Source organism: Chrysochloris asiatica, unplaced genomic scaffold (genome assembly GCF_000296735.1).
Source record: "Chrysochloris asiatica unplaced genomic scaffold, ChrAsi1.0 scaffold00029, whole genome shotgun sequence".
Taxonomy (NCBI): domain Eukaryota; kingdom Metazoa; phylum Chordata; class Mammalia; order Afrosoricida; family Chrysochloridae; genus Chrysochloris; species Chrysochloris asiatica.
The window spans coordinates 24,156,918-24,170,747 of NW_006408547.1; the positions used below are offsets into that span (position 1 = coordinate 24,156,918).

General features: G+C 41.6%; 1 protein-coding gene across 1 annotated transcript in view; it reads left to right on the top strand.

The window, feature by feature from the left end:
- TMCO3 (transmembrane and coiled-coil domains 3) overlaps positions 1-13,347 on the top strand; it is a 68,426-nt gene extending 55,079 nt beyond the window's left edge. The window contains exons 11-13 of the mRNA XM_006851522.1: positions 5,393-5,472; positions 6,746-6,895; positions 13,234-13,347. Coding sequence (XP_006851585.1) covers positions 5,393-5,472; positions 6,746-6,895; positions 13,234-13,347 — 344 coding nt within the window. The remainder of the gene's footprint in view (positions 1-5,392; positions 5,473-6,745; positions 6,896-13,233) is intronic.
- The last annotated feature ends 483 nt before the right edge of the window (positions 13,348-13,830 follow it).

The window sequence follows — 13,830 nt, forward strand, 5'->3', positions numbered from 1 at the left end:
TATTCTCCTCCAACACCATAACTCAAAAGCATCGATTCTTCTATGGTCTTCGGAACCATAAAAATGAACTAGTCATAATTTTGTCATCAAGGCATTTTCTGAGGTTGGAAGTTCAAACCCATCAACTGCTCCTCAGAAACTGACTCAAGGGCCCTATAGCAATATCAACAAGAAGTAATGGAATGGTCCTCAACACTTGAAGGTGGTCAGTCTATACTTTTAGAAGAGATTGCATTTGGATGGCCTTGAAAAGCAAGCCAGAAATAAAGATGAAATGTGTGTAATGAAGGAAGAGCCTGAGCCAGTCCATGGAGGGAAAGTGAGTAGGCAGAGACAGCAGGAGAGAAGGCTGGGCCATGAGAACAGGCTGAGGTATAGAGGGGGTTTCCGGTCCCGTCAGAGACTTTGGTTTGGATTCTGTAGGTCATAGAACCAACAACAAGGGTTCTCATTAGGATATTTATACGTAACCTGATTTCGTGACAGAGGAAACAGTGTGGAGTGGTAAACTTTGTAGTCTGACCTGATATTTGGCCCTCATGTAATAAATACTGAACATGAAAAAGGCCTTAATGAAATGTTGTGGAGTTTGTACAAGAGAAGTGACGGAAACATCCCTTTATAACGTAGAAGAGTAATTTAATTATCACAGATGTCTCTCTTGTTCAAGTGTCATGACAGCAGAACACTGCGATATGCCTACTGCTTGGCAGTGAGCGCTTCTGTGTCTTGGTAGCTAAGGCACGGTGCCGGGCCCTTATGGGCATCTGTTGTCCGATTGAGACCTCACATCAGCAATTCAGAGTAATTATCAAGATGTGCCATTTCAAAGACGTGGCCATCAACGTTTAAAAGTTCAAGAATGGATCCAAGTTCATGCAGATAGTAAACGATTGTGGTAGACTTTGAACCAGATTTTAAAACCCAAGTTCTTTCCACTGGACCAGGATTTGGCACGCTATGGCTCATGGCCTGTTGTTATAACTCAGGCTGTATAAGGTCCTGCCGAGGCATGCCCAGTTCCAGCTATTACATTGTTGCTGTTGTTGTTAAGTGTCGTCAAGTCTACTAATGAAATATTTGACCAAATATGGCAAGCTAATTTATAAATCGATCATTTTGTATGACCCATGAATGGTGTTATAAATGTTGGCAGAAAAAAGGTTCCCCACCACTGCTATAAATAATGTTTTTCTGTAACATAGCCACACCGATTTCTTTATGTTTTGTTTATGGCTGCTTACATGCTACAAGGGCAGAGTTAAGTCGGGGCAACGGAGACTATATGACCCACAAAACCTAAGGTATTTACCAGGAAACCCTTTTAAGAAACCATGTGCAGAGCCCTATACTAGACCACCATAGGGATCCATTCTTAGCAACTTCCTTGTTTGTGAGCAATTATCAGTAATCTGGTATTCCTTCTTGTAAAATGAATTTTCAACAAGGATTCCCTCCCCTCCTCCTGATATTCCCCTTTCCTGGGATGCTGAGAGCATTACTGAAGTGGTCACTACTGAGTGTTCAGGGTCCCTCTGGGGCAGCACTGCTTCATTGTCATGTAGCGGATCTGCTCTGGGCTCCACGGAAGCCCTGGCAGCATAGTAGCTTCCCCTGCTAACTGAAAGGCAGAAATAGTAGCTTCCCCTGCTAACTGAAAGTCAGCAGTTGGAATCTCCTGGCTACTCTGTGGGAGAAAGATGAGGCTTTCAGGTCACATAAAGATTGGCAGCCTAGGGAACCCTGTGCAGGGTCACCATGAGTAAGGGTCAGCTAGCTGGCACCCCACCACCGTAAGTACCGTGAAAAGGTGAGCCTTCTCATTGTTTTTGTTTTTTAGGTTTTTTTGTGTATTGAGTGATAGTTTACATGGGGGAACATCGGTTTTACACTCATCATTTCATTACAATCATTACAATCTCCTCTGTGCACCATCATCATTCAACAGTATTTGTTTCTGTTGCCTCTTTTTTGGGGGGATGGGGGAGAGGTATACACAGAAACATTCAGAAATTTATAACCATTTACACACCTAAAGGGCACATTCCTCACTCATGTTTGTGTCTGTGGAGCCTAGTACATTGAATGTAATGATCAAGTTAGCTGCTACTGCAGCAGGATGTCAAGTGAATTCCTACTCATAGTGACCCTCCATCAGCTTCCCAGGTTGTCAGTTTTTGCTTGAGCAAAAAGCTTCATCTTTCTCCCACAGCCCAACTGCTGGGCTCAAACTGCTGACCTTGCAGGTAGCAGTCCAACGCATAACCCGCTGTCACCAGGACTCCGTCCTTATAGGATTTAAATATACATATATATCTGTAAAGTCTGTGGCGCTGTAGGTTAATGAGCCAGACTGCAAAGCCGTTTGAACTGCAAGGTCAGCAGTTGAAGCTCACCAGGTGGTCCTTGGAAACCCTATACAGGGTCAGTATGGGTCAGAACCGACTCGACAGCACTAACAACAACAGCAAACAAAAGGAGCTGTGGTAGCGTAGAGGTTACAAATCGGGCTGCTAACCTCAAGGTCGGAAGTTCGAAACTACCAGCCACTCCGCGGGAGAAAGATGAAACTTTCTGCTCCCATAAAGATTTACAGCCTCGGAAACCCTGTGCAGGGTCACTATGGGTCAGAACCGACTCCACGGTTCTTAACAACAATAACAACCAAAAGCAGGAATCCTGCTCCATGATGAAAGAGCAGAACATCAGCATACTTACCTGTTTGTTGTTGTTAGGTGTCATCAAGTCAGTACTGACCTATAGCGACCTTATGCACAGCAGAACGAAACACTGCCTGATCCTGGGCCAACCTCACTACTGTTGCCACACTTGAGTCCATCCATGCTGCCACTTGGTCAGTCCATCTCATTGGGGGTCGTCCTCTTTTTCTCTGACCCTCCACCTTACCAAACATGACATCCTTCTCCAGCGAGTGGTCCCTCCTGACAATATGTCCGAAGTATGAGAGGTAAAGTTTGGCCATCTTGGCCTCTAAGGAGCACTCTGGCTGCACTTCTTAAAACACGGATCTATTGGTTCTTTTGGCAGCCCATGGCACTTTCAATATTCTCCAACACCATAACTCAAAAGCATCGGTTCTTCTTCAGTCTTCCTTCTTCACTGTCCAGCTTTCGAATGCATATGAGATTACTGAAAACACCATGGTTTGGATCAGGCACACCTTAGTCCTCAAGCTGACATCTTTGCTCTTCAGCACTTAAAAAGGTCTTGTGCAGCAGATGTGCCTAATGCAATACGTCATTGGATCTCTTGATTGCTACTACACTTACATACAAAGAAGAAAAACTGAAAAGAGCGTTTATCATCATCACCCACCGTTACTCAGAATTGCTCTGGGAATACTAGACAGAGCCATGAGACTAATAGGTAAACCAACTGCACGTACCAGAGAGGAAGAAGCAAAATTAACTTTATCTTAATATACCATGATTGCACACTGAAGAAAGCCAAAAGAACCAATCAAAACTACCGTGAGCACTGGGAGTCTGCTGGTCAGTTACAGACTTTTTATGAAAATCATACAACTTTAGTAAGCATCAAACATTAACCAGTTGGAAACTACGTACCAAGAAAAAGAACCATAGAAATAAATAGCATCAAATGCCTAAAAATAAATTTACGAACCAGGTAGGATTCACATAAAGTAAATGACAAAAATTTACAAGAGGAAATAAGACTTCAATAAATAACAGATATGAATAAAGAAAGAAATAGACTTTGCTGGCAAAGAGAATGATAATACTGATTTATAAATGGAATGCAGCCATAACAGATATGTTGAGATTTTTATGTTTTACCTTTACAAGGAGCTCTGGTAGCGTAGTGGTTACGAATCGGGCTGCGAACCTTAAGGTCAGCAGTTCGAAACTACCAGCCGCTCCGCGGGAGAAAGATGAGGCTTTCTACTCCCGTAAAGATTTACACCCTCGGAAACCCTGTACAGGGTCGCTATGGGTCGGACCCGACTCGATGGCACTTAACAACAACAACAAACAACCTTTACAAAAGGATTCCAAGTACTTCGGAAGAATTGGCAGCTCAGAGTCGCTGTAAAAATTTTGAAAAAAGTAATCAAAGAAGGGAGTCCAGCTCTACATGATGTTAAAAGATAAATGGTCAGAGTGAGTAAAATAGTACAGAATTTCTGTAGGAAAAGATGAAGAAATAAAAGACCCTAAAACGTACGGCCATTGGTCATACAATACCAGGAGAAAGTGTGCCCAAGTAACTGTATGAGGACAAATTGAAAACAATGAAGGTAGCATTTGTTTGAGTTGTTGGAGAAGAATATTGGAAGTAGCCCAGAAGAACAAACAGGATGATGAGGCTTAGTCTCATACTTCCAACATGTCCCTGGAGAAGGACAGCATTCTTGGTAAAGTGGGAAGTCAGCGTAACAGAGGAAGACCTCCAACGAGATGGATTAGCTCAGTGGCAGCAGCAGTGGGCATAAGTATAATGACAATTGTAAGGATGGTGCAGGACCCGGGCAGTGTTTCGTTCTCTTGTATGTAAGATCACAATGAGTTGGCACCAACTCGACGACACCCAGCAACAACAACCTTTTCCTGCCCCATCCTAACTAGCAAGCTCACGTTCCTGTGTCTACCTTGACAAGAACAGAGGTGCCTGCAGAGCTTCTGAGGAAAGTAATGTGATGGTCTTTAAAACAAGTTCATAACATTCACAGGAGAAAATTTTATAACAAAGAGAAAACGGATTTAGGGAAAATTCTGTTGTTGTTGTTGTTGTTGTTGTTTTCAAAGTTTGTGAGGCACACAAAAACGGATTAGAAATGTGAGCCTGACTGAGAGGCTGGACAGTTAAGAACTTTCTCCCCACGCAGATGGCCTCTGGACTGGACTGCATGTAGCGCTCTTGGTGCTTTACAAATGTATGTTTGGTTTCCTTTTTTGGCGGCTATTCTTACTAGTTTATAAATCCCTAGCATTACCTCCAGCTTGCTTAGAATATTTTCGTAAAGGAAATTCCCTTCCCGTCAGATTTGACGGTATTTTTCTGAAGGTAGATTCTGTCGGCAGAAGTTTAGCAGTGAGGGTATGCACCAAGTTAAACTTACCCTTTGGGGGGCAGCCTTTTCCCTGTTAAGCTGGAGAAGAGAGAGTATTCGGTAGCAAACACGACTGGGAACCAACCAGCTCATCGCGAATGCATTTATGAGTCCATAAGTAAATGGCATGGAAACAGTGGTCCTGAAGGAGTTTAGGATTTTGATTTAATAGTTCTCTTGAAATAAATATAACGACAAGACTAAAATCTAGAGATTTATCGTTAGAAATGAGTGTGAATTTGTTCGGCACCTCTGCCTGCACCCATGAAAGAAGTGACCGATGTATTCTTTCTCTAACAGGACTCCATGTTTTCCCTACTTTTGTGATTTACGAACTCACTGTCTTGATGTTCTTGACATTATCAGTGGTGATCATGAAGGTATTGATTTTTTTCTGTTACTGACTTTATCATTGGTAAAATTTCATGTTTTACCTTCCACAACATAGATGATTTCTTTTCTCTTGGACCTAATTCATGTGTAACTACATTATGTCTACGAAAACTCCACTTGTCATTTCATTCTGGGAAGACATTTGAAACTGTCGGCTCTGTGAGAATGCTCAGTCATTTGCTCGTTTGAAACCTCACTCACATCCATCGGAAGCCGTATTCTTGGAGAGGTTCTCCTGCTCTCATCTGACAGAGCTTCAGAGGAAGCAAGCTGGTGTTAGACTGGACTGGATTGTTGTTGTTGTTGTTATGTGCCGTGGAGCCGGGCCCGACTCATAGGGACCCTGCACAGGGTTTCCGAGGCTCTAAATCTTTACGGGAGCAGAAAGCTTCATCTTTCTCCCGCGGGACAGCTGGTAATTTCGAACTGCTGACGCTGAGGTCAGCAGCCCGATTCGTAACCACTACGCTACCAGAGTTGGATCCATAGAACTGATTGTTGTCTCAGAAGTGAGTATGTTAAAGATAGGAAATTTACTGAAAATTGGAATGGGGGAAACAACTTGTTCCTTTCTCAGGTTAGGTGCTCACATTGTAATTTGACAACTGTTCCAAATGACTTTAAAGAACAGAATCCAACTGCTTGGATGTATGCAAAGATAACATCTTATAAACAGATACCTAAAACTTATCCCAACACTTCCATTTGCTTTCTCTCTGTCACTACGTGTGTCTGAGCTGCTAGAACTAACATGTTACTGCAGATGTCATTATCTCTCATAGCAGCTTGGCTTTCTGGATTCTAAACATTGATTTAAAAGTATTTTTATCCGAAGGAACTGCCATTCAGCTCAAGACTGTTTCCCTCTGGATTTGATTTGCAGGAGAAAGAAATAAGTAAATATCTGTCTTGGTAAAAAACATAGAACCCATCATGAATGCGGTAGAATGCGTATTTAACGCTGTTCACCTGGGGTAGAGAAAACCTGACCTAGGCCTTTGCGTTTTGCTTTCTTGTTCTCTGCATATTTATTTTTGAGGATTTTTTGTTTATATGATGCCTCTTGCATATTTGAAGTGCTTCTGTGTGAGGGGGCTTCAACAAGCCCGTGGAAGAAGGTTGGAATTTTTCCATGTATCTCCTGAAGCCCCTCACCTGTCTATGGGATGCGGTGTTCCGGTATTTTGTGCGTAGTTGATGTGTATTTTAACCTCAAGTCTCTGAGTCACCTGGGCTTTGTTTTCAACACCGTCTTCGCAGTTTGTGCTGGCCGCGTTCGTCCTGTCACTCATTTTGCCGAGGAGCAGCCAGGGCATCAAATGGACCGTCTCGGCCGGCCTGGCCCAAGTCAGTGAATTCTCTTTCGTGTTGGGAAGTCGAGCACGAAGAGCAGGAATCATTTCTCGGGAGGTGAGCTTCGTCATTTTCTGCAGAGTTTCCATTTGTGATCAATGTTTTACCACTGTTCACTCTGTAGTGTCTTAGATACAAAGGTTTCATCATAAAGGCCGGTCTCTGCTCACTCCAGGCCATCAGCTAACTCAGGGTTATGGGGAAATTGGGTGCAGAATGGCTGAAGGACTTTTCTCACCTCACATTGCACACCAGGAGTGGAATTAGGATTTAAAGTGTTTGTCTTGTTGATGTAGCATTTGATTGGACCTTACTGCTTTCTTACAGACTGTGATTGTTAGTCAACATGGAAGGTGTCCCGTTAAAACTTGTTAGTTAACACTGCTTGAGCTGTTACATCTTCTACAACACTTACAAGTGACTAATATTTCCTCTGAAAGGAAGTAAGGTAACTTTTTTTAAAAAGCTGAACCTCTAGCTTGCATATTAATAAAAACTGTGGCACTGTAGGGTAAACACTGAACTGCTAACCACAAGGTTGGCAGTTTAAACCCACCAGCTGTTCCTTGGAACCTCTATACAGGGTTGTTCAGTAGCACTTAGCAATAGCAAGAAATATAAATATATATATTCAAACACCCACAGCCGTCAGGTCAGTTCTGACTCTTAGCAGTCCGACAGATGCCGAAGGTTTCTGAGACCACATCTTTTTGAAAGCACATGTCTCATATTCCTCGTTTGGAGTGGCTGCTGGGTGTGAGCTGCCAGCCTTGAAGTTAGCCACAGAGCCCCCGTGGTCCTCAGGATATAAGCATATGCCTCAGTACACAGTCTAGTGTGACTTTACCTGGGCAAATCCTGTATAGCTAGAAATCAGGACTGAAAAACTTCAAATAATTTTTCTGGGACTGCCCTTTAGGGAAAACGATCTCTAAGAGATTAATTTAAATTTACAATGTTGACCATTAGAAAACAGCACAAGATTACAGTGAGTGTTGTTCCAGGACAAACAGAGTGACTGTCTTTGCAAAACTGTAAGGTTTCCTCCCTTTTAAGGGTTGAGCTACAATTGTCAGAAGGGCTTCTAAAAACAGTCTCCAATTTTCAAAGGCCTCATCTGTATGTGAAAGTTGGACAATGAATCAGGAAGACTGTAGAAGAATCAATGCATTTGAATTATTGTATTGGAGAAGAATATTGAAAGTGGACCAGGGACTACCAGGGGAACCGTCTGTCATAGAATTGCAGCCAGAATGGTGCCAGAAGCCAGGATGCTGAGCCTTTGACTCACAGACTTTGGACCTGTTATCAGAAGGGACCAGTCCCTGGAGAAGGACGTTATGTTTGTAAAATGAAGGGTCAATGAAAGAAAGGAAGGACCCCCCCCACCTCTCCAAAGAAATGGGTCGACAGAGTGACAGGAGCAAAGGACTCAAATGTAATGATTGTGAGGCTGGTGCAGGACTGGGCAGTGTTTCATTCTACTGTGCATCAGGTTGCTGTGAGTTGGAACCACCTCAACAACACCAAACAATAACAAAGGGAGGAAAGAGTCATGTAAACTGTAGCATATGTAAACTCTTGTTGGCATTTTATCCAGAAAAAAAACGGCCATTTTAGTTGGATTATGTTGAATGTTAAGACTATGGTCTTTTTTCAAAAAAATAATATGGCCTAAATTTAAATGTTCAAACTGTTTTTAAAGTTTGCCCTTATGTTAAAATGCCAATGTATGTATGTTATAATTGATTTGGTCATAACTGTATTTCAAAGTAAATTCTATTGTAAGAAGTTTTATATTATAACAAAAATGTGATGTGACTGTTTTTTTAAGACATGTGAAATGTAGTATAGACTGTTTTTTTCCTTAAGCCCAAAGATTTCACCATTAAAGGATGCCTCCACCCTTTACGATGCACTTTGGCTATCAGCATTTGTTGTAACCCCTGATAAGGAGCCATGATGGTGTGTAGACTAAGGACTGGAGACTCTTAACCACAAGATCAGCAAGCAGTTCAAAACCCCAACCTTACTGTCGGAGAAAACCAAGTCTTCTCCCATAAATATTTACAGCCTCAGAAACCCCATACAGAGTCGCTATGAGTTGGAATCGACTTGGTGGCAGTAGCTTTGCTTTGGTTTATGATATTTTTTTAGTTTGGTTTATGATGCTTTAGGAGTACTAATATGGCACTGTGGGCTACGGTGCTGAACTGAAATGTCAGTTTGAACTGCAAGGTCAGCTGTTCAAGTTCACCAGCTGCTCCTCGGGAACTCTACACGGGGTTGCTATGGGTTGGAACTGACTTGAAGGTGCTTAACAACAACAACAATAGCAACAAAATGATACTTTAATTTATTTTCACTTTATTTCACTGCAAATAAGTGAAACCCAAGGGGACCAGTTATCCAAGAGACATAAACTTCCTTGCATAATATCCTGATAGCAAGATGTTTTATCTGCTTCAAAAGCATATGGTAAATGGTTAGTTAACACAATAGCAAATTAAAAGAAAAAAATTGGCGGTGGGACCTTAATTTAAAAATTCTCATTGCAAAGTCTCTGTGTTCTGATTTGGCGCTCTTTTGATATTTATAAGCAGAACGACTAAGTTGTCTTTCTGCATACCTACTGCCTTTGAGATGGTTCCAACTCACACAGTTTCTGAGGCTGTAAATCTTACAAAGCAGAAAACCTCTTCTTTCTCCGTCAGGTGACTGGTGGATTCGAACTGTTGACCCTGTGGTTAGCAGCCTAGTGTGTAACCCACTGCATAGCCAGGGCTCCAAATGAAATAATAGTTGTTGTTGTTGTTGTCAGGTGCCATCGAGTCGGAACCGACTCATAGCGACTCCATGCACAGCAGAACGAAACAATGTTCGATCCTGGGCCAACCTCACCACCGCTGCCACCCCCGAGTCCATCAATGATGCCACCTGGCCGATCCATCTCGTTGGAGGTCTCCCTCTTTTTCTCTGACCCTCCACCCTACCCAGCATGACATCCTTCTCCAACGATTGTTTCCTCCGGACTACATGTCCAAAGTAGGAGAGACGAAGCTTAGCCATCCTGGCCTCCAAGGAGCACTCTGGCTGCACTTCTTCCAAAACAGATCTATTGGTTCTTTTGGCAGTCCATGGCACCCTCAGTATTCTCCTCCAACACCACAACTCAAAGGCATCAATTCTTCTACGATCCTCTTTATTCACTGTCCAGCTTTCGCATCCATATGAGGCTATTGAAAACACAATGGCCTGGGTCAGGCGCACCCTAGTCCTCAAGCTGACATCTCTGCTCTTCAATACTTTAAAAAGTTCCTGTGCAGCAGATTTGCCCAGTGCAATACGTCTTCTGATCTCTTGACTGCTACTTCCGCGAGTGTTGATAGTTGATCCAAGAAGAATGAAGTCCTTGACAACTTCAATCCTTTCTCCATTGATAAGAATGTTGTTTATTGGTCCAGTGGTGAGGATTTTTGTTTTCTTGACATTGAGATGCAATCCATATCGAAGGCTGTGCTCTTTAATCTTCATAAGTAAATATTTCAAGTCCTCTTCACTTTCAGCGATCAAGGTTGTATCATCTGCATATCGCAGGTTGTTAATGAGTCTTCCTCCAATCCTGATGCCACGTTTTTCTTCATAGAACCCAGCTTCTCGTATTATTTGCTCAGCATACAGGTTGAACAAGTATGGTGAAAGAATACAACCCTGTCTCACACCTTTCCCAATTTTAAAACTTTCAGTGTTCCCATGTTCTGTTCGAACAACTGCTTCTTGGTCTAGGTACAGATTTCTTAGAAGTACAATTAAGTGTTCTGGAATACTCATACTTCTCAATGTTGTCCATAGCTTGTCATGATCCACACAATCAAAAGCCTTTGCGTAGTCAATAAAGCACAGGTAAACATCCTTCTGATATTCTCTGCTTTCAGCCAAGATCCATCGGACATCAGCAATGATATCTCTCGTTCCACGGCCTCTTCTGAATCCAGCTTGAACCTCTGGAAGTTCTCTGTCAATGTATGACTGTAGCCGTTTCTGTATTACCTTGAGCAAAACTTTGCTTGCTTGAGATATCAAAGAGATTGTCCGATGATTTCCGCATTCCGTTGGGTCACCTCTCTTTGGAATGGGCACAAACATTGATCTCTTCCAATCAGTCGGCCAGACAGTTGTCTTCCAAATTTCCTGGCAGAGATGAGTGAGTGCCTCCTGTGCTGCCTCACTTTCCTGAAAGACCTCAATTCTTATTCCATCAATTCCTGGTGCCTTGTTCTTTGCCACTTCTTTCAATGCATTTTGGACTTCCTCTCTGAGTATCATTGGCTCTTGTTCATATGGTATCTCTTGAAATGGTTGAACATTAACCATTTCCTTCTGGTACAATGACTCTGTGTATTCCTTCCATCTTTTCTTGATGCATTCTGCATCATTCAATAATTTGCCCAGTGAATCTTTCAATAGCGAAAGTCGAGGCTTGAAATAATAGTACTCGGGTCTAATATTCCTCTCCTGCTGTGGTACTGGACCACAAGGTCAGCAGTTCAGACTCACCAGCCGCTCCTTGAAAACCCTATACGGAATCAGCATGAGTCAGAACCAACTCAACAGCACTTAACAACTGCAAAGACAAATTTATATAGTATTTAATGTACATACAGGAATTTGAAGCATGAAATTAAAATTGTTTTTCTTCCCCCCTTCAAAGAAAAAATTGGATAAGAAGAACAATTTATGGTTAGTTGGGGGATGTGGGTTGTGGCATAAACTGTAATGGAATATTCTATGATGTTAAAAGTTTTCATAGCACTCAAAGCCTGAATTTTCTTTTAAGATCAAAGAACTGAGTAAAGTATTTGCCCTGAATGATCTAAGGACAAATTGATATTTTAACTAAGAAAAACATTTTTATTTTTGAAAATAGACCATGAAGCAAGGCAGAGATGGAAAGGAATTTTTGTTTGTTTGTTCTTTATTTAATGTAAATACTTTGGCTAATAGTTGTAGAAATGTGAATTACCTGCTCCCAGAGTTACCACACTTTGAATTCTGGTTATGCTATGAAATTGCATGTGTTTGAAGAGACCCAAGAAGACAAGAAGGAGCTCTGGTCGTGTAGTGGTTACGGATCAGGCTGTGAACCTAAGGTCAGCAGTTCGAAACTACCAGCTGTTCCACGGGAGAAAGATGAGGCTTTCTGCTTCTGTAAGATTTACAGCCTTGGAAACCCTGTACAGGGTCACTATGAGTCGGAACCGACTCCACGGCACACAACAACAACAACAAGACGAGGTCTTTTTTGGTTCACACTTTCAAGTTGCCATGAACTAGCTACACTTCTCTTTCCCAACTTAGAAATAGCTTCAGGATTCTTTTAAATTGTTGATTTGTAGGCATTTAATTTAATGTCTAGTAAGTATGACTCGGCATCGACTTCACAGCACATAACAACAAAGTTTCATTAAAAAATTTATTTTTGAACTTTTAACCTGCTTTTTTAAATCTAAACACTGCTTTTTGTTGTCTAATTAAACAAAATTAGAATATGTTCAACCTGATTCTCAAAGTCTTACACAAGAATTTTCTTCTTCCTCGTTTTGTATTCACTAATGCAACAAATGAGGGAGAAAGATGAGGATTTCTGCTCTCACAAAGATTTAAAAACCTCGGAAACCCTATATAAGGGCGCTGCGAGTCGGAACCCATTCAGTGACACTTAGCAGCAACATCAGTCTGACAAATGATCCTCATGGCGTTGGCAACAGTCCTGAATAGAATTGTCCCATCTTTGATCTCCTTGACTCTTACCCCCTCTTTTATTCTGTCCCTCCCCCGACTTGGAGAGCTGTGTTTCTTAGATGTTGTGGTGCGGATTAAAACCCTCCCTATCCCTAGGACAGTTTTTAGTTTTGGTTAAGCAGACCAGCTCCCTATAAATTTCGGCTGAATGAATGATAAATTTTCTATTAATATAATGTGAAACACTGTTAAACATTCTAAATTAAGTGATTGTCTCCTGATCTGTGTGCAAATGTGAACAGTATAAGAGAAGTCTTAAGAATAAAACACAGTAGAAATAGTTATTGAAGATCCTTGAAATCTATTAACTTCATAGAGGTCCTGGAATGGCACTGTAGGATTAGCACCGGACTGCTAACCACTAGGTCAGCAGTTCAAACCCACCAGCCACTCCTTGAAAACTCAATACAGGGTAGCTATGAATTGGAATTGACTTGATGGCACTTAACAATAACAGCAAGATTAACTTGTTGTCTATTTAGAATCGATTATAGCTTTATATTGATTGTCAAAAATCAGTTCCTGTTTAGATGAAACTCTTTGGCAATTCTGTAATCTATCATAAATAATGATGTTGTACTTTTGATTTACAGGTCTACCTCCTAATATTAAGTGTGACGACTCTTAGTCTTCTACTTGCCCCAGTATTGTGGAAAGCTGCAGTTATGAAGTGTGTACCAAAACCAGAAAGACGATCGAGTGTCTGACAACAGACTCAGTAACACTACAATAAATAAAACTTGGAAAGAAACAGTACAGCTGTACCAGAAAGCAGAGAGCCAACGCAGTTATTTAATTACACATTCCTATAAGCTACTCTGTGGGAGAAAGATGAGGCCTTCCGCTCCTGCAAAGATTTAAAGCCTCGGAAACCCTCTTCAGGGTCACCGTGAGTTGGAATCAACTCGAAGGCACTTAACAACAAGTAAGCCTTACATACACATGAAGAATAAAATAACACTATAGCGATGGGTTCGTGTCCACATATTTACCCAGCTTTTACAAAATACACTTTGTCATGTTCTAGAATCTTCCAGAGTGATGTATGTGGAAGTCAGTTGGTTATGCGCCGTCGAAATGTTTCTTTTAGAAATCGCCTTCACTATTTTGCCCAAATGTGCCTTTTTCCTGAAATTAATGTTAAATTTTTATGGTTAATTCAGTAGTTCATAGGTTGTTTTTGTTAAGAG